Genomic DNA, 21,997 nt, shown 5'->3' on the forward strand with positions numbered 1-21,997 from the left:
ATTCCATTTTTATTTAGTTTTTTTTTATTTAATATAATTTAATTCGTATTTAGTTAAATTTAATTTATTTCATTTTAAATTTCATTTTATTTATATTTTGTTTTGTTTTTGTTTTGTTAAGAAACAAAATTCATTTAGATCATTAACACTGGGATTACCAGATCTCTATTACTGCCATAGAGCTCATTCTGACCAACCATTTACCAAATTAAATGTTTGTAATGTCATATTTACTTTCAGAATTTCTAATAAGAACGTTAGAATTGAGCTTTAAATGTTTTTTTAGCATCTTTATGAAGTCATTACCCTAAGTTTATTATAGGCTATAATATAATACTGTCTGTCTCTTTAATTGTGTCCGAGTTACTAAATCACTCCCAAAGACGGTTAACTAACTTTGTGTAGTTTTTTTTCACATATTGTTGTTGTAATTGTTGCTTTTGTAAGTTTGAATGACATGTCTGATGTAAAGTTAGCAGAAAGGCAACAAAGGCAACCTTATTTAAAAGCATGAGGAAAAAGCATCATAAGCTGAAATGCATATAGGTCAATTTGACCTTTATGGCCATTCAAGGTAGAAATGCTCAGAACTCTTTTGTTGTGTTATTTATTAAAAAAAATAAATAAATAAATAAAAATCAATGAATGAAATATGCACACATTTAGGAAAATATCTGGGTACTTATAAGTATGTTATCAAGTATAAGTAAGTTATTAAATTACAAAATGTCAAAAACAAAAGCACTGTAAACAATATGCATAGATTAGCAGTTTACCATCTTTTGTGATTCATGTTTTAATTTTAATTTATTTCCCCCCTTTCGTTTATGCTCTTGATTTGCATTATGGGACCTTGATCTTTCTTCAAGTTTAAAAAAGTGACTTTTATTAACATTTTTAGTTTGAAATGATATATTGTCTGGGTTGGTGTTGTATATTACAGTCAACCGATTTGAATGTTATCCCTCCTTTGAATGGGCGTTATCAGTGGTTATTAATAGATATGGGCCAGTATGAGCCTTCTGTGCCTACTAGTAGGCTCAGAAGGCTGTTATCCACATGGTTAATCAGCTATGGATCACATACGGCATAAGTTAATGAGAATTATTTATATTATTTATTAAATTTGCAATTAATTGTATTTTATTAATGTCTACCCCTACCTCAACGCTAAACCCAACCATCACAGTAATGTACAAGTAATGTATTCTACAAGTCCCTAAGCAAGTAAGCAAGGGGCGACAGTGTTGAGGAATGCAACTTTACCAATTGACGAAAATGAAGGAAAAAAATCTTGAGAGAAACCTGGCTCAGTCGGGCATGACCATTTCTCTCCTGGCCAAACTTCTTGTGGAGAGCTACAGTCTAGGCACCAGGGGCTGTAGAATGCTGGACATTCATCATGGAGAAGCTGCAGGTGTGAATAGGTCACCAGCAGGTGTTCAGGCTGCCCCCTGAGATCAATGTGAAAACTCGTGTCACTCGTCTATCTTTCAGAAATCAGTCTCAAGCTCTCCAATCCTGCATGACTGCCACAGCATCTGCTCAGGATACGGCCTGGTCCAGGATAATGGATACCTCAAGTGCTCAGTGGTTGGCATCATCTCTTCACAGGTCTTGGATCACATCAATGGCGCTGCACAATCTCTAGAGACTTCCGGATGAGTAAATAGAGAATGAAATATGCTCTTTATAGTGTATTTAAACAAGAGGTAATAAAATAATATATTAATAATAATAAATTATCTCCTGTGGCCTTATGAGATATTAAAGTGCCAGTCAGATCTGCACAAAACTTAACAAACTTCATTGTTTTTTTGTGTTTTTTTCTTTCTTAAAAAGTATAAATCAACAACAAAAGCAGCATATATTAAGATCCAAACTTTCAGAAGAAGTGCTTTAAACTGAGAGTAAAGTGAACATGTTCTTCACATTCATGTGGAGAAACTGTAATTACTTTACAGTTGATTTCCAGCTCAAGCCCTTCCTTATGCAAGCCTGGGTAACATCCATGCAGAAACAAGTCAATGAATTCTTGGAAGGTTTACTTTCTTCTCTCTCTTCCCTTAAACTGAACCCCATGGTGCATCGGAATTAGGGAGCCCACGCTGTCTGTACGCCACATTTCCGCTTGTAGATTTTGATTAAAGACTTTAAATGGTGCGGCAGATACGCTGGCGTCTTTAGAGCCACTGACATCCCCAGTGTGGCGTAGCGTCCCCAGGTCCCACACAGTGTTCTGAATGCATCAATTAGCACAATCAGCGGTCCCCACCCCCTCTACTTTACATCCCATTTTAATATCTCATTGGGAAAGCTGCAAAGGGATACAATTAATTTTTGACACAAAAATGAAGGTGCTAATTCACTTGCGAAAAGTTCTATTCTTGTTGATTAATTTAGTGCTTTTTTATTTATTTTTCTAGGACTTTTCTAAAACTTTGGCAGGCTGTTTAGACTCACATCAGTTTGATCCCTAGTGTATGTACAGACAGAATAACCTGAATGAACTTTTTTTCTGCATAGGCTCATTCTGAAAACTTACCCCTATATACATTTTTGGAGCTGGCAAATTATGTAGCCAAAGAAATGTACGGCTGTTTTTTAAAGTGAACGCTATGGGGCGGTATAATGCTGCAAGTGGCTCGCCTTGTACATTGGAGAATTTGAGACACAGAGAAGAGTTGACCGTGACGACAAGGTTCGAGTCCAGCAAAGAATGGTTTCAGAAAATGAATTAAGACATAAGACATAAAACGAAATTTCAGGCAAAACGAAAACAAAACCCAAAAATAAAATAAAGAAGTAAATAACAGGGTGAGAATGTGGTAAAATCTGAAAATGTGGTAAAAATCAGGTTGCCTTTTTATGAATTGCTTTTGGTTGGATTTAGAGAAGTGGGTGAGTGCTGGTCAATCGGTGCTTTTTAAAACACTATTGGTTGGGTTAAGGGAAGGAGGAGGGTGGGTCAGTCTATCAGTTAGTCAGTCAGTTAGTCAGTCGACATCGGCCTCATTACTCAAGAAGAGCAGGCGCAAATGGCACTCGCGAGAGAAATTTGAGATAACAGCGACCTCTGTCGTATTCATAAAAACAAAAACTGGAAAAAACGTACCTCCTGGGTCGTATTAAGCCCTCTCCAGAAATATATAGGGGCACATAATCAGAATGAGCCTGGGTAGACTTTTTTTTGTCATATTATTATTAATGTTTTTTTTTTATAAATAACTGATCGTTTCTATTTGCTTGTTGTGGGGATAGTTCCCTTAGGAACCCAAATGTGCTCACTGTTAACTTACCCTCAGGTTGTTCCAAACTTTTATGATTTTTTATTTTTTTGTATCATGTTGTACACCAAAGAAAGTATTATGAAAAGTGCTTAAAACCTGCTACCATCCATACTAGGGAAATCACACCTTTTTGGACACACACCTTTCAAAAAGATTTTTCTTTTAAGTCCACAGAGTGTTTTACCAAAAGTCATGCAAACCATTTTGCCCAGTATCTATCTTATGGTGCAGTCATGAACACATCTTAAGTGAAGCAAGTGAGGCCTACAGTTTTTGGATGTTGTTGTAGGGCCTTTTGTGATTTCTTGGATGGGTTGTTATTGTGGTCTTTTGTGGTAATTTTTATTTTATCTGGCCGCTCCAGGGATGGTTCTTCACTGTTCCATGTTTTTCCATTTCTAGAAAATGTCTCTCACTGTGGTTTGCTACAGTCCCAAAACGTTTTCATAAAGGGTTATGTAGGTTTATATTTTGTTTTTAATCAATAATAAAAACCCTTATTTGAAAACTTCACAATTGGTTTACTTATGTTATTATGAAGGTTTACTTATGTTATGTTTGACAGATTTTAAATATGTTTGATGATCAGAAACATTAAAGTGTGAAAAACATATAAATTATTAAGGGAAATAAATAATTCAGGGGGCAAACACTTTTTCACACCAAGTATACCATATGGCCAGAAAGTGATTAATTTAATAAAAATACATTTGAAAATAAATAAATTTAAATTATTAAAATGAAATAATTAAGTTAAAATTACGTATAATTCATTCATGCAATCATTCATTTTATAATTAGTTTTAATTACATTTAAAATTTGTCAAAAAATCTCATAAATAAAACTTTTATTTTCATGACTGTGACCCTATATTGCATTATTAACCGGCAATTGTGAGTTTAAATCTCGCATATTGAGAAATTAATAAATGTAAGATAAAGACATGGAAGCTATCTTTTGTTTATTATTTATATGCAATTGAAACATCTATAATATAAACTCACATTTCAATCATAGTTTATAGATAAAAAGTCAAGACTGATAACATGTTTGTTGTAAATCTGACAATAAGAAACATTCAGAATCAAAATTTTTGCTTACAATATTTCCAACTACAGTGGACTTTACCATTCTCAAATTGCAACATTAACAGGATTTGTCCCAATCTTCTACATAGCATATCTATTTGAAAGAAACTAAATAAAAATAATATTAATATCCCAGCATTCAAAGAAAAAGCAGCGACAGTCTTTCCACAACAACACGAGCCACTCGTCACTCTACACAACGGCAGTCCATCAACCACACGCTGCTCTGCCATCAGTATTTAATTAGCCTAGTATTTATTTTCAAAATGTCATCACCTGCTTGGCTTAGAAATAAAGAAAAATGAAGGCGAGGGAGCATAGTTGTATAAATCAGCGACTTTTTTTCTTCTTCTTCCAGGGCTCAGTAAAATGTTAATGCTTTGTAAATCAGCAGGGATTTACCACTGATATACTCGGGAGCAACAGGCTGGTTTTATCCTATTGTCTAATAGGGTTCAAATATTTCAACATGCCAGTCAGCCGCGACCGTCTCCGCCGCAAACATTGAGCAAAATGATATTAAATCACAGATGCGCGTTTGTGCTAATGACTGGGGTGCCGCTGCATATTTCAGCACTAATTCATTAAGGCGGGGACATGGGACAAGGGGGACACAGGGAGATAGTTGGAGCCCGCCGAAATCTCCACTGCTTGATTGAGGCTGTTATGGTTTATGGGAGCCATTTTTCAAAAAGCACCCATGACAGCACTTGAGGTTATTAAACTGCTGGATCAAACGAAAGACTGAGGAGAGACGGGGAAAGAATAGAGGTTATGGAAGTTCAGACGTCGGGTGGACAGAATATGGGGTGGAGGTGGAAGGGGGCTGTAATTTGAGGATGCGATTTGGCTGGAGGATCTGTGAACTGTGGTCATAGATGCTAATTTATGTGTCAAGGTTTATATTTTATAGATAGAATAACCATTGTGTTATTGATCATTTATGATAAATCTATATAAACACTCACCGGCCACTTTATTAGGTACACGTTAATAGTACGGGGTTGGACCCCCTTTTGTCTTCATACCTGCCTTGATCCTTCGTGGCATAGGTTCAACAAGTTACTTGAAATATTTTACAGAGATTTCGGTCCATATTGACATGATAGCATCACACAGTTGCTGCAGATTTGTTGGCTGCACATCTATGATGAGACTTTCCGTTTCACCACATCCCGAAGGTGCTTCATTGGATTGAGATCTGGTCATTGTGGAGGCCATTTGAGTAAATATGACATGCCGCATTGTCATGCTGGAAGTAGCCATTAGAAGAAGGGTACACTGTGGTCATAAAGGGATGGATATGGTCAAGAACAATACTAGGCTATGGCATTGACACAATGCTCAGTTGGTACTAATGGGCCCAAAGTGTGCCAAGAAAATATCCCGCACACCATTACACCACCTCCACCAGCTGCCTGAACTGTTGATACAAGGCAGGATGGATCCATGCTTCCATGTTATTGACGCCAAATTCTGAACCTACCATCCAAATGTCACAACAGAAATCAAGAATCATCAGACTAGGCAACACACCCGGTGTGGTCTTCTGCTGCTGTAGCCCATCTGCCTCAAGCTTGGGAGGCAGCTTGTGTTATGCATTCAGAGACGCTCCTCTGCATATCTCCATTGTAACAAGTGGTTATTTGAGTTACTGTTGCTTTTCTATCAGCTCGAATAAATCTGGCCATTTTTCTCTGACCTCTGGCATCAACAAGGCATTTGTGTCCAAAAATCTGTCGCTCACTGGATATTTTTTTCTTTTTCAAACAATTCTCTGTAAACCCTAAATATGGTTGTGCGTGAAAATTTCAGTAGATCAGCAGTTTCTGAAATAGCAGTCTGGCACCAACAACCATGCCACTTTCAAAGTCCCTTAAATAATCTTTCTTCCTCATTCTGATGCTAAGTTTGAACTGCAGCAGATCGTCTTGACCATGCCTACATGCCTAAATAAATTAGTTATTGTTTTCAGATAACTGGTGATTTTTTAAATTATTATTATATATATTATATTAATAATTATTCATGTCTTATATATTTTTTATTGATAATATGTATGTTTATATATACCAGACAGTTAATGTGCAAGGACATTAATCATAAGTATTATTGTTAAATAATCATAAATATTTTATTGGTAACTGTATAGTATACTATAACTGTATTGACAATTCAATGATAACCTTAGTTATTAATTTAATTGACAACTAATAATGATTCAATAAATACTATAAATCAGTTTCGAACCAATAAGTCAAGCAGAAATCAATCAGCATATATCTGGAAAATGATTATATAAGTTCATAAATAATTATAATTAATAATTATAATTTAATCGGTTTTGACAATATGTAGCCTGATTAAGTAATCCATAATCATGTGACGATCATTTATTGCATTAAATTAATTTTGTCTTCCATTAACAAATAATTTCACCGTTTGACTGTTAATACATTTGCATCCCTAAATCATATTTTAATATTTTAAACACATCCCTGTTAAAAGCCCCTCTCATACCTTATTGCTTTAAAGTAAATTGTATTAAATGCATACATAATAGCTTACCATGACAAATGTTTTAGCTCTCTGAAAACACTTGTTTAAAGCTAACACTTGAAAACATGACAGATGATGGCTATACAGAATCATTTATTGAGATGTGCAAAAACTTGTCATAGACAATCTATTTACAATGTGATTTGCATCCCTCATGTGTGTATGAAAGCTTAAAGATAGCAAGGTGGAGATAGTTCTCAAAAACATAGCACTACCAAAAGATTTTGACCTTGTGAGCTCTCTTTTCTTAATCCCCATTAGGAAAACTGCTCATAAATCACACTGATTTATCATATTAAAACACAAAATGCTGATTGTTTTCTGTGAGGGTTACATTTAGAGGTAGTTTGGGTAGGAAGATATAATGCAAACTTTGTACAGTAAAAATCAGTTCACCTGTACCGCATGTCTTTGGACTGTGGGGGAAACCAGAGCACCTCGAGGAAACCCACGCGAATAAAGGGAGAACATACAAACTCCTCACAGAAATGCCAACTGAGCCGAGGTTCGAACCAGCGACCCAGCAACCTTCTTGCTGTGAGGCGATAGCACTACCTACTGCACCACTGCATCATCTTTAAACTCATTCTATCTATGGAAATTAAAGGTAGCTGTACGAGTGTGTGTCCTTGTGTGTTTCAGCTGTGTGGGCTGGTTGTTGAGATATACAGTATGTTAACACAATTTTGGGCAATGCCATTGGTATTTGATGAAGTTTACAATTTAAACTGTTTACTGAGACATTGTCTGTGTCTTTATAAATCAAAAGGCTTAAAAATCATATTGAACTTTTAGAACTTTTACATGGACATTAGCCCCTTTCACACAGTGATAAATATCTGAAAAATTACCGGAACAGTTTTACCGGTAAATTAAAAAAAGCGCTGTTCACAAAGGCAAATAAGACCTAAAAATTGTGACATCATTAACCAGAAATTACCTCTAAATAGCTCTGATTGTATTTGCAAACATTTGAGGACATTACAAACCCAGTGGATGGATAAGTACTGTGAACAACAGCTTATCATTAGCATTTTATTGATATTTCTTTACACGGTTGGAATTAAGAAGGAACATAGAAACGTTATCTGACTAACATCTAGCAGCTAAATGTGTCTAGAAAAATATTCAAAGGCTTTTATTTTTATAAACAGCGTGGATGTGAATGCATCAGAATATTCTGATTGGCTGGAGTACGTCATGTCTCACGTCAGTGCGTTCTATTCGTGAACGCGCTCTTTTCCTTCTGCGTTCACATAGCATAGCATTCTGGCAAATTAACGGTAATGTTAACTTTATTTTCAAGAAAATTGCCGGAACTAATTTATTAGAATTTTCAAAAAGGGCCTTTTCACATATACGGACCTTCCCGGAAAATTGTGTGAAAGGGACTATTGGTTATGTAATATTTTTTTTTGTAATAATACAATATTATGATTAAAATGGAATGCATACATGTTATAGTACAGAGATTGTGCTGTAAAAAAATTCTGTAAAGTTGCAGTTATATTGTTATATTTTGTGATTCAAGTTTTTTTATTTTTATTTTTCCATGTTTATTTAAGCCTTTGCATTACATTGTGTGACCTTGATCTTTTTTCTAAATACTTTTAACATTAAAAAGTTCTGAAAAGTGACTTTTTTTAACATTTCTAATAGTTTAAAGTGATATATTGTCTGGGTTGGTGTTATATATTATGCTACAAAAACCTTCTATCAGTACATTTTCTGTCATTTTACAGACATATTACTCTACCTATTATTTCTTATACAATATATTATTTCAGACTATTAAAATGATATCATTTGTTAAACTATAGATTTGAGTTTTCAACATCAAAAGTCAACGAAGCAGAGATCAAGGCCCCATAATGCAATTCACAAGCGCAACTTAATGGAAAACACTTGTGAATTACAAAATATGGAAACTAACAGTTAATTAACAGATACTATTTGACAGTGTGGTTAATGGCATACATCATTAGACATCACATCATTCCCTTCAGAATTTCACATTTCAACTGCATAGTTTATTTTCGTTATGGGTGCAGTTTTGGTATTATTTTATTATTTATTTATTTTTATTTTTTTTATGAAACCTTCAAGTGCTGATAGTCATTTGTTTTGTTACATGTGCAGCCTGATGACGGTGGTTACAAACCCCCATTCAAAGGCCTGCTCTTGTTTTTGCTGTCAAACTGTTGACCACTGCCGTTTGTTTATCCTGTCACAATGTGGTGACAAGTTATAGTGTTATTTAAATAGTGGGATTAAGGTGTGTACATGTCTACTCTATACTACTTCAATAATGCAGCTAAAATAGGAATACTCCACAAATATAACTTGTAATAACTTTGCTAGACATGTAATTAGAAATATCTGGTTATATACATGTAGTCGATTCCTAATCAAAGTATTGTCTTAATCATGTTAGCATTGGAATACTGTTGTCCATGTACATGTAAATGTACTGGGGTGTGTTTTACCAATTCTTTGCTGAATTCTTTGTTGTTGGTCAAACAAACTAGCTATGACCTGAAATGTGTTGCAGATACGTCATTTGAATCCCATTAGTTAGAATTGTCATTAGTGTCATCAAGCAGGTGGTGGAGTGAAAACGAATGCTAAATGTGGTTTTCCTAACATCGCTCTGAGGTTTCACCAGTGCTTATTCAGGTTTTTACTCCTGAACAGCGCTTTAACCCTTTGACCCATGTGATCACATCACTGTGATTACAACATTCAGTTCAAAATGATCAAATCTAATTTCAAATCTACTTTCTCGTGATGGCTCGTGCTGAGCCAGAGAAAGATGTATGTGGCACTTGTCATAATTCATAATTTATCTGTGTTTTTAAACTAATAACATTTATTTTAAGTTTGACATGTAAACACATTAGTAGTAGCAAACATAATATGCACACTGATGTCTATGGAGTTGGCAATGATTGTTTTTTTTGTTTTTTTACATAAATGCAAGCTGCGCATTTAGACATGGTCATTACGATCTGCTGCATTTCAAACCGAGCATCAGAATGTGTGTTCGAGCTGAAAGAAAGGCAACAGTAACTCAAATAACCACTCATTACAATGGAGGTATGCAGAAGAGCATCTCTAAATGCACAACACGTACAACCTTGAGGCGGATGGGTTACAGCAGCAGAAGACCACACCCGGTTCCACTTCTGTCAGCTACAAACAGGAATCTGAGGCTACAGTTTGCACAGGCTCACCAAAATTGAACAATAGAAGATTGGAAAAATGTTGCCTCGTCTGATGAGTCTGGATTTCTGCTGTGACATCCGGGTGGTAGGGTCAGAATCTGGCGTCAACTGATGGATACTTTCAGCAGGATAACACGCAATGTCCTAAAGCATGAAATATCTCAGACTGGTTTATTGCACATGACAATGAGTTCACTGTACTCAAATGGCCTCCACAGTCCCCATATCTCAATCCAATAGAGCACCTTTGGGATGTGGTGGAACGGGAGAGCTGCATCATAGATGTGCAGCCGACAAATCTGTGTGATGTTATCATATCAATATGGACCAAATTTTCTGAGGAATATTTTCAGCATCTTGTTTAATCTTTGCCACCAAGGATTAAGGCCAGGTGGTCCAACACGATACTACTAAAGTGAACCTAATAAAAGTGGCCGGTGAGTGTATGTTGTTGTTAAGCTTAGCTATTTGGTCACTTTGATGATCTGACCATATTTCAAATAAGGAGGAAATTATTCTTCTAACTACAAGACAAGCGCTGTTGTTCCAACCACAGATTTTTGACATTTTTTGCGAATTATCTTTTTCTGCATTTGGGAAACACTAAATTACTGAATTATGCTAGTAGTTAGGGCAGCACAATATTGGAAAGACTGACATTACATGCTTTTCCTGCAATATATATTGCGATTATAAATACAATTTTACAAGATGGCTTAAGTATCTATTCGGACTATTTGGAAAAAAAATAATAATAAAAAATTAGGGGGCGTGAATGTGCATAAAATATACAAAATAAATGGTATATAAAAAACACTGGAGACTCAGGAATTACATGGGGTGTAGATAGAACATAACGTAGAATAACGACGAAGAACTGAACAACACACAGGAGTATAAATACACCTGACTAAATGTAACTAATGATAAAGAGGAGTGAGACACAGGTGGAACTAATGAACTTTACGAAGCGGCAGGGAAACAGAACAAAGGAGCACATGGGGAAGGTCACATGATACAAACACAGGACCTGACATAGGTGCATTCGACCATGGCTGCAGCCGGTGATTAGCTAGATTAGCCAAACGCAGGCAAGGGCAGAGTTAAAAACGGAGCCATCAAGCTGGATACTTTGGGGCTCAAAGTTGAGGCAGTCATGATGACCGATCACATGGCATCATCATAATTTTTTAACAACAAAAGATTTACAGTACAAATAAAACAGAATACAGTCTCTACAAACTTTAGTTCACTTTTAACATTAAGGGAATTATGAATTAAATGTATAACAAACGCATGAGAGAAATAAGGGGAAACGAGAGGGTAATATAAACAACAACAACAGAAAAAAACAAATAGGCCTATTGAATAGGCCTTGAAAAGGGTTTAAATTTATTCACATTTATAGATGTAAAACTTTCCAATGTATATTAATGTAAAACCCAAAACCCAAAACTTCTACTTTAGGTAGAAGTTTCCCAGAAAGAGCATGTACATTAATGTCACTTTTAAAACTTATGTATAAACGGCTAGACAGGAAAGAAATATATATTTTATCATCATATAAATCATTTCATAATTGTTTCATAAAATAGTGGCGCAGTAGGTAGTGCTGTCGCCTCACAGCAAGAAGGTCGCTGGTTCGAACCTCGGCTCAGTTGGCGTTTCTGTGTGGAGTTTGCATGTTCACCCTGCCTTTGCGTGGGTTTCCTCTGGTTGCTCCGGTTTCCCCCACAGTCCAAAGACATGCGGTACAGGTAAATTGGGTAGGCTAAATTGTCCATAGTGTGTGTGTATATTCCCAGAGATGGGTTGCGGCTGGAAGTGCATCCGCTGCGTAAAAACTTGCTGGATAGGTTGGCGGTTCATTCCGCTGTGGCGACCTCGGATTAATAAAGGGACTAAGCCGACAAGAAAATAAATAATTGAATGAACATAATTTGTTAAGAAACCTTTAGGGTGGCAGGATCAACGATTAGATTTATATTCTCTTAAGTCTGTAAGACTTATCTGAGTTAATATTTAGGTTATTCACTTAAATATATAATTTAAATCATTCATGGAGCTGAATGCAGTAAATAGTCTGCAGAATGGTCGAAAATAAACTTGTGCAAACAATCTAGCCTTTATAACCAGATTATTTAACAAAAAATGAATACTGCAGTAAAATTTGTGCAATCTTTTATTAAGCATTATATATACAAGATAGAGAGGGTAGGGAAAGTTAATTGTTTGTTTTGAAATTTGTAAATCGGAATTTGTCCAATAATAAACCACGTGCTTGTTTTCATGCTGTGAATCCAGCTGGTGATTGTCAAATATCATTGTTGTGTAATATTGTTGTCGTCATTGCAGCTCTAGCAGTCACTCTTCAGATGCTGCACCGGCTGAATCACTCGTCTGATCACAGAGCGCTGGTGCGGTATTTTGATGTAGAGGTCTTCCACGGGACCCGACCAGATTTCTTGCGGAGCGGAAATACATTTCCGAAAAACGCGCGGAAGCGGTCGGTAACTGGTGTGTGTGTGTGTGTGTGTGTGTGTGTGTGTGTGTGTGTGTGTGAGTGTGTGTGTGTGTGTGTGTGTGTGTGTGTGTGTGTGTGTGTGTGTGTGTGTGTGTGAATGAAAGAGAGAGCGTTATGCTGTCTGTTTGTCACTTGCTTGGTGCTTATGTGTGTGTTTATACAGACAGCTTGTTATAGGCTGTCTGGACTCTGTATAGCTGGGTGATTTTCGGTTTTGTTCTCCCCCGTCCGTTAGCGGGAACAGGCACGGCGAGTAAAAAAATAGAGCGGGTCGGGCAGCGGAACAACAAATGCTGAAAATGCGGTCGGGTTCAGGCTAAAACCTGGTGGGAGCGGACGGAGCGGGATTCAAAATTTAATGCCACGTGAAAGTCATGTGGCGTCAGCGCAGCGTCAATCTGGACAAAATTTTTAACCAGCATGCACCGCTTTAAGACAGATTACAATCGATCTGCGCAACGCTGCATGAAGTGGAATGAACCTACTGTCTTTGTTGTATGAATAATTAATCAATTAATCTTTGTTAAAGTGCAAACTTGTTAGTTGCAATTTGTGCCCAAAGGATTTAAATTTACTTGAAATCTTACAGTCACAGGCCTTGAAAAATGATAGTTTTTAGAAACACACCTCTGAGTGTTTTTTTAAATTCTAAATATTTCTTGTGAGAGTTGAGTTTAGGCTTGGGTTAGGGTTAGAGAAAATAATGTACAGTTTGCACATATAAATATCTATGAAGAATAAACTACAAAAACAAATGTGTGTGTGCTGCAGACTATGAGGATTTTTTTCTGGTGTCAGCTCTGATTCAGGTGTGAGGAGCGAAGGAGAGAGGACACATTTGACCGTTCTGACCTTGACACACAAACCTGCAGATTACACACACACAAACACATACACGCCACTCACACACACGACCACATACTCTCTGAGCTTTAAACCATGCCCTTCGCCTCCAGAGAAACATTTTCCTTTTCCTCAGCAAGGTTACAATCAACATATTTAACTTAACGTCTGAATAATGTGCATGATTAATTGGCCGCTATGAGAGCAGATTCTGGAAATCTGTACGTTCTGGCGTTCAGTTTCATGTTCCAAACTGACAGCACTTTCACTCACTCCAACTCTCTCTTCTCTCTGATTAAAGTAATCCTCCAAATGGCACTTTTGACTTTATTTTCTGACATGGCAAACCCTCCTCTCTAACACAGTCAAACACGTTCAATGTTAGACATCTGCACACCAAAAATAACATGGCTTGCTCAGATGTTGCTAGCACTAGTTTCGTTCAGGAACCATTTTGTGAGTTTTGTGTTAGGATATGGATCATTTGTAGCAAGTGTATTTTCAAGTTTATTTAACTTTTTGGAAAATTAAAATAGTGAAATAATGTTCCATCAACATTATGGTGGCAATGCCTTTGCACAGCCTAGCAACTGCCTTATCAATGCTTTATCAACCGACTAGCAAACACTCAGAGCACCCTAGTAACCACCTAGCTACAGCTTAACAACTGCCTAGACTGCTCAGAACACCCTAGCAACCACCTAGCAACATTTTAGCAACCACATAAAACACCTTAGCAATGCCTTAGCAGGTACTCAGAACACCCTAGCAACCACATAGCAATGACTTATTAACCACCTAGTAACCATTAAGAATACCTTAGGAACCACCTAGCAACATTCTAACAACTACATGGTACATACACCCTAGCAACTGTCTAGCACAGGCTATAAAACAGTATACTTTTTTTTCTACTTACTGAAACATGTATATCAAATAATTCAATGTCATTTTGCTGAAATGACAAACCTCTATCACTGAATATTTATATCTTCTAAATGTGACATTTTTCACAGTTTTAAAGCACATGAGTTTAAAGATTACTAGCTTATCGATACTAACAACTAAACTTTTATTTTGAATTTACAGAGACTTTAAAGAGGAAACAGATGAGAGAAAAGTTAGTCACATCACAAAAACCATGACAAAAAACACTGGATGACACTGATGTCAATGGTGAGCCGGCATCATATCGCAGAGTAGATTGTCAGGACTGGCTATATTTTCCATTGAGAATGCACAAAGCCATGAATTAAGCAACAGGGACATGAGGAATGAATTTGCTGAAAGAAAGACCCGGAAAACACAACTAAAATGGGTGAGGAGTTTTGTGTTTTTATATTTTTGGCCGCTGTGCCCATATTATTTGTGTTTGGATGCAGTCTTTATTTTTTTTTTACTTTTTAGGTCTGTTCTGGTGGTGGAATTATTATTTTTTTTTTCTGTTTGTATTATTTTAGACTTTTTAGGCCCGTTGTGAAAACGTTGTTTGGTAGAGTGTTTTGGGTTTGGTATGTTTTTGTTGTTGCTGATGTTGTTTTTTATTATATATATTTTAAATATCTGTAAATTAGCAATTTTCCATATTTTGTAATTTCATGTTTTAATTTTTTTTTATTTTCTCTTGTTTATTAATCCTCTTGAATTAAATTATGGGGCCTTGATCTTTCTTTTAACCTTGTAAAGTTTGAAAATGTGACTTTTATTAACACTTTTTAAAATTGTTTAAAGTGATATATTGTCTGGGTCGGTGTTGTTGACCTGGAAAATGGTTTGATATGTTTTTTTTTTTTTTTTTTTGCTGCTGATCTTGTTGTTGATGATGTTTTTTATTTGTTTGTTTGTTTGTTTGTTTTCATTTTTTAAATATCCGTAAATTAGCAGTTTTAGGTATTTTGCATTTTCTTGTTTTTATCTTCTCTTGTTTATTAATCCTCTTGATTTGAATAATGTGACCATGGTATTTCTTCCATCAACTTTTAACTTTAGAAAGCTAGAAATAGCCACTTTTATTAACATTTTTTTTGTTTAAAGTAATAAATTGTCTGGGTTGGTGTTGTTGTTGACCCGGAAAATGCAACTAAAATGGGTGAGTAGTTTCGTGCTTTAACGTTTTGGGCTGCTGTATCAATAATGTTTGTGTTTGAATTCAGTAGCTTTTAACTGACATTGATATTATTTTCAACTCTTTAGGTCTGTTCTGGTTGTGATAAAGCTGTTTGGTAGTGTTTTCACTGCATGATTTGGTATGACTTTTTTTTTTTTTTGCTGTTGTTGTTGATTGTTTTTTTTGTTTTTTTTTAAGTTTCTTTTTAAATATCCATAAATAGCAGTGTTTTTTTTTTTTTTGCATTTCGATATTTCATGTTTTTTTTTTTCTTGTTTATTAATCCACGTAAATTAAATTATAGGTACTTGATCTTTCTTCCAACATCTTTAAAAAAAGCTAGAAAAAATGACTCATTTATTCCTGAAAGGCCGCAGCTCTGCATAGTTTAGCTCCAACCAGGTCCAACTCACATCTGCTTAATAGTCTCTAGTAGTCTTGAACAATTGATTAGTTTGATCAACTGTGTTTGATTAGAGTTGAAGCAAAACTGTGCAGAGCTGCGGCACTCCAGGAATCGAGTTTAAGACCTATGGTTTAAAGTGATATACATTGTCTACTGTAGTGTTGTTGTAGGTCTGTTCTGTGGTGCGTTTCTAAAAAAACATCATTAGCCAACTAAGGTTGCAAGTTCCGTTGTTACAAACAAAGATTGTTAATTTGGCATTTCCCAAATCTGTCATTCCAATGAACATTTGCAAACTACGCTGTAAACTTGTACAATTGTAACTACACCTCTAGAGTTGTAGTTAGAAGCATAGTTCCTATAATTTTGTTCTATTCCCAGTTATCCCCGCAGGCCCATTCCTTTAGAACATTCTAAAATTTAAACTTGAAATGATTAAAAAAAAAAAAAATTATAATAATTATGTAATTTCTTTTAGGTGCTTTAAGTAATATTTTAGCAATCTTTATACTGACAATTGCATTCCCTTTGCAGTGCACTTATGCCATATTGAACATGGCTCATGACAAAAGTTGTAGAAGACCTATTATTTAAAAGCGAAATTTATGTTGCGTCTCTAAAGCTTGTGAAGACGAAAATATAAAGCATACGTTAATGGTTTATATTTATAATAGGTTATTTATTAAGAAATGTATCTCTACTGAATATGACATGGACCTGTTGGCTAGAACATTTCTGCAGTGGCTTGAATGTGTGAAATTGTAAAAGTAGACTTTAGCAATAATTAAAATTAAAATAAATAAATAAACAAGATCCTATTTATTAATAATTTATATTATTTTATTGTTTTTATTATTAAGTGGTATTGACCCTACTGTGTATTACAACCGTTCATTGCTTGTATATGAGATTAAAATATGTGTTAGCTAAGTGCTTTTGCTTTAGAATGGAATGTTCTCAATGTTTGCAAAGGAAACAACTCGTGCCGTACTGTATATTACAGTTAATATGGAAAATAAGTGCATGTTTTTATCAAAACTAATATTGGCTTTTCTTTTTAAATGTGTTTGCGTGTAAAACAATATAATTTGCACAAAACCTATGGGTTTTTCTCCATAGAAGTTGTAACTCTGCCCCATTTAGAGCATCATTATGGACGTTTTACGAAGAGAAAACTTTAGTTTTAGGAAACACTCGTCACTACGTCATTCTTTTCCCAAATGATGCATCATGATAGTTCAGCTGCCAGATATGTCGCTGTTTGGGAAAGCACCCGAGGTTGTGAAAAAGTTGTTTTGTACTTTTAATCTTGAATAGTTATTAAAAAGTGACTTTTATTAACATTTTTTATAGTTCAAAGGTATACATTGTCTGGGTTGGTGTTGTATATCATAATACAAAAAAACCCTACAGTAAATTTTTTGTCATTTTACAGACCTATTTTAGTGTATATTGTTTCTTGCACAGTATATTATATTATTTCAAATTACTAAAATGTCAATCAAAAAGTCAATTTGTTTAATTGTAGAGTTGAATTTTCAACATCAAAAGTCGACAGAGCAGAGATCAATGTCACAAAATGCAATTCACAACTGTAAATTAGCGGAAAACTGAATCACAAACTATGGAAACTTTTAATTACCATTTTCTTTTTTCTTTTCATTTACATACTTCCCTAAAGCATTTCTCAAAATATCCTCTGTTTTGTTTCTCAAAAAAATAAGTCATACATGTTTAGTAAGACATGGTGGCTCTCCAGATTTTTCCTCATACAGCATCCAAAACCATCAGTTAAGTTTCCTCACACTTGAAAGTTTCCTCGCACATATCCGTACTTGTACAGATGTTTGCATGCACGTGCTGATAGGTGTCTATTAGCTCACAAGCATGTTTTTGAGCTTCGTCTGCACAGCAGTAGCATCGTCAGTCAAATAAACTGTGTGTTCCTTGCTTATTACGGCTCTCTCCCTGAGGAACGCATCACACATCGTCAGTGGCAGGCTGGGAGAGGAAGTCCCCAGCGGGAAAGAAATATCAGGGGAATCAGGATTCATTTAGCCCTTAAGAGCCTCTCCCCTGTCTACTGCACACAAACACACGGCTCCAGATAGCGACTGATAACCATCACGCTAGAATGTACTACCATAGAGCGGCCCAGTGCACAAATTCCCCCCCCGTGTGAGGAGGACCACACACCCCTGACACCGCGTGGGCTGTGTGGAGTGGATTACTGCTCGGAGATGATGGCTACAGACAGACATAAGCTGCTCGTTCATTTTGAGCCATGTAATGGTGGCCTGTAAGTCAAAATGGCAGACATGCAGCTCGTGTGATTGACCGGCTGTGGCTTTGCTGTGTTTTGGCCAGGAGGTTTAGTATAGAGTTTATAGTGCAGGGTGAAGACATAGTGTGTTTTTAAACCTAATGTAGAGTCACAAAAAAAGTTTTAATTAGTTGTGTTGAGCAAGCATGCATCAAATTGTTTAAATGTGATATTTAAGGCATTTATACCCAGGCAGCAAAAAATTCTGGGCCAAATTTGGCATAAGGCTGGCACAGCAGACATACAGCATGTGGGCCAAACATGGCCCAGGTTTGACAGAGGTGGCACCGTCATTAAGGCGGCATGCAAGGCATGGGCCAATGTCAAATGTAAACATTTGCCCGTATACAACTCTGACGCTATGATAACCTTGGATAAAAATGTCACTGTTTCACAGTTTGTGATTACTGCTCTAAAATATATTCTATTTAAATGTCTGGATAAAAAACAAAACTTTTTTTCCGCATCAAACACAATATATTTTATTTTGAGAAACATTTCAAATAGTTTGGAGCAGTAAAAAAATGTCAGGCAAAATAACTCAAGTGAATCATTGACATCTGCTGTCTTTATTAGCTTTAAAAACACAGATTTCTTTACAATTTAAAATGGTTATCTTTAGATACTTTTAGATACGGTTTCATAATTAAAAAAAACCATAGGAGCAGAAAATTTTGGTGGTTTTAAAACCTTGACTTTTCGAAACCTCTATAAACCTTGAAATTATTGTCCCATGCCTAGTCAAATGTAGTATTTGGCCCATATGGTAAAACTTGATATGAGGGCCACGTAAGTTTGCCCTATCTTGACCCACATTTAAACATATACATTTAAATAATTTTTTGAGTAAAGAAATATTTTGATGCAAAGTCAAAAGACAAAGGTTTCCGTATGGTCTATTATTTCCGTCCATACTCTGACTGCTTACAGTGTATTGCCCACAATGCATTCTATGTTGTTCGTGAATTTGATTAGAACTACGAACTTGATTAAAAGTGTAAACAAACTACAAACATGGCAGACACAGCGTATTTAATCTACAACAACAATACTGAACTTCTGTAAAGACGTGTTTGGACGTTCACCTCTGAATGCATAATTATCCAAAGACCTGAGGAAATTTCTCTAAATGGCAGATTAACAAAGCTGAATCTACAATAAGGTAGGAAATTAACTATGAAAGAAATGTGGATGGTGTGTGGAGGTGATTGACAGGGGATGTAACTAAGCGACACAACGATCTGTAATGAGGAAGTGGTATGTCCTAAAGCTTGCATATTCTTCTGCTATGCACTTAAAGGTATCAAATGTTTCTTTACAAGTGGACATATATTCAGGATGTTGTATATGTATGTGAATTGGAACACAGTAATGGTGTGTTTTAAAAACTAGGGGGCAAAAATTTACCATAAAATTATTATTATTTTTTTTCACAGTGCTGATTTTAACTGCATTTTATACTTGAAATGTTTGTGCATTATGTGATTGCTTTGACCTTGATAGATTATTGTACAACTAACTTTACTCAAAAACAACTTTATATGATACAAATTTTCACAAAAACAGAATCGACATATACTGTATTACAACAATATTTGCGTGGATGTCTAGCACTCTCCGTGGCTGTCGCGCACCTTTCAAAAAATTTAACTACACGTCACAATGATGAGCAACACAAGCTCTGTGATTGGTCGACTTGGTAGCACTGATAAGTGTGGGTGGTGGAGCAAGTGTTAACAACTGTCGAGTCCTGTGAAAGAGCTCCAGATGGAAACTTTTTGTTTTGTGTTTACCTTACCTACGATTAAAGTTGTTGCTGGTTCCCGCCTCTGAATGAGCGAGTTTTGTACTTGTACATTAAAGTAGCGTTCAGAAAAAACAAAACACCAGTGAAGAAACTAGACACATGAGGAATATAAAAACCCACTGCCAGCTAGCATTTGACCACTTGATGCAGAAGTAAAAATCACCCTTTAGTTCAAAGATATCGTTAAAGTTAATCTTGACCCTTTAATGGAAAAAATCCCAGCCGATGCAACGAGATGGCTCCCCTTTTTCTATCTCTCTGGGGAAAGGTCAATGTGTTAAAAATGATCTCTATACCCAAAATTAATTATGTCTTAAGCTCCCTACCTGTCTCTGTCCACTCAAAATATTTCAGTAAATTTGAAATGATATGTAAACTATTTTTGTGAAATGGGAAGAAACCTCGAATGCGGTTATAGAAACTGCAGCTTCTAGTTGAGAAGGGAGGCCTAGGTCTCCCCAAACTATCTTTGTATCTTTATGCATTTGGTTTGAGCCACCCGGGACAATGGATGTTACCTCCAAAATGTAACATCCATAACATTTAAATTTAATCTGCCTAATAATCAGTCCTGGAGGTATCTACAGTTGAGACATTTGCTCACAAACGTCTTTGGTTCCCCTTCAAATTCTCCTAAGGGTAAAAATATCGATAACATGGTTCGCATTCTTATAGGTACTGGCCATGAAGCATCTAAATACTATGCACTACTCATTAGTCAATCGAGTCAAAATATTAGTTCTGCAGTTAAGATAATATGGGGAAAAAAATGGGGATGTACATTTGAAGATGAGAACTGCGGAAAACTTGCTGGGAATTTAAAATGAATGTCTGGAGATGTTAGAACACGTTTTTTTAGATTTTACATTTTTCATAGATTTTACTGGACTCCTAAGAGACTGTTCAGAGCAGGTTTCAAAAACAATCCAGAATGCTGGCGATGCCAAGATGAAACAGGTGACCAATTTCATGTATTATGGCAATGCCCAGAAGTCCAACATTTTTGGAGAAAGGTGTGTGAATACCTTGTAGAGATATTGCTGACCCAGTTTGACTTTTGCCCAAGCTTATATTTACTTAGTGACCCATGTTCCTTAAGCCACATGGTCAGTCTTCCAGTAGATTTCCGATCTTCTAGTGAATCTCAGAGTTAGGACGAGTTGCAGCTTATGAAAAAGTCTCCTATAGTTTACATGGAAGAATTGAAATTTATTTTGATAAATGGGGAGAATTTCTAAATTTCTGCGACCCACAATGTTTGTAAACATATAATAAGATGAAAAAATAATTAAGGTTATATTAGCACCCCCCCCCCCTTTTTTTTTTCTTTTTTAATTTCTCCTTTTTCTTGCGTATGTTCTGGTTTACTTTTATAATTTATATGATGTTATTTATTTATTGTATTTATTTATATTGTATTGTTCTGCTTTTATGTTAATGCTTTGTATTTAATATTCATCTCTATTATTCGAAATAAGAAAAATGAATAAAAAGATCAAATCCTAAAAAAAAATCTACCTTTAGTCGTTGATGTCGACAATCACTATTATTAATTGATTAACAGATTTTGTGTGTGAAAATAGAAATCTTGGTGCTGTTTTGACTCCTTTAGACATTTACAAAATAATATGAACTAAAAAATAAATAATTAAAACAACAACTATTTAACAAAATAAGAATAAAGTATACATTTTAAATAACAACATTATATTTTATTTTAAGATTAAATAAATTACAAGGTTTTATACATCTTAATTATAAATATTTCATAATGGCAATGATGGCCTTTTTATTTGTGAAGTACTATTTTCTACAACCAGAGTTG

The 21,997-nt window shown here is 35.5% G+C and overlaps 2 protein-coding genes across 4 annotated transcripts in view; both read left to right on the top strand.

Moving 5' to 3' along the window:
• The window catches only part of LOC147832543 (uncharacterized), a 442,200-nt gene extending 427,353 nt beyond the window's left edge, over positions 1-14,847 (top strand). For both annotated transcript variants that reach the window (XR_015516716.1, XM_087295666.1), the window contains one exon: positions 14,619-14,847. The gene's annotated coding sequence lies outside the window, so the exon portion shown is untranslated. The remainder of the gene's footprint in view (positions 1-14,618) is intronic.
• The window catches only part of tshz1 (teashirt zinc finger homeobox 1), a 147,773-nt gene continuing 140,428 nt past the window's right edge, over positions 14,653-21,997 (top strand). For both annotated transcript variants that reach the window (XM_087294060.1, XM_087294061.1), the window contains exon 1: positions 14,653-14,847. Coding sequence is in view for 1 of the 2 variants with exons in the window: in XM_087294061.1 (XP_087150187.1) it covers positions 14,844-14,847 (4 nt within the window). In the remaining variant the exon portion in view is untranslated. The remainder of the gene's footprint in view (positions 14,848-21,997) is intronic.

This window comes from Danio rerio, chromosome 19, assembly GCF_052040795.2.
Source record: "Danio rerio strain M-AB ecotype USA chromosome 19, GRCz13ab, whole genome shotgun sequence".
In the NCBI taxonomy this organism is placed as follows: domain Eukaryota; kingdom Metazoa; phylum Chordata; class Actinopteri; order Cypriniformes; family Danionidae; genus Danio; species Danio rerio.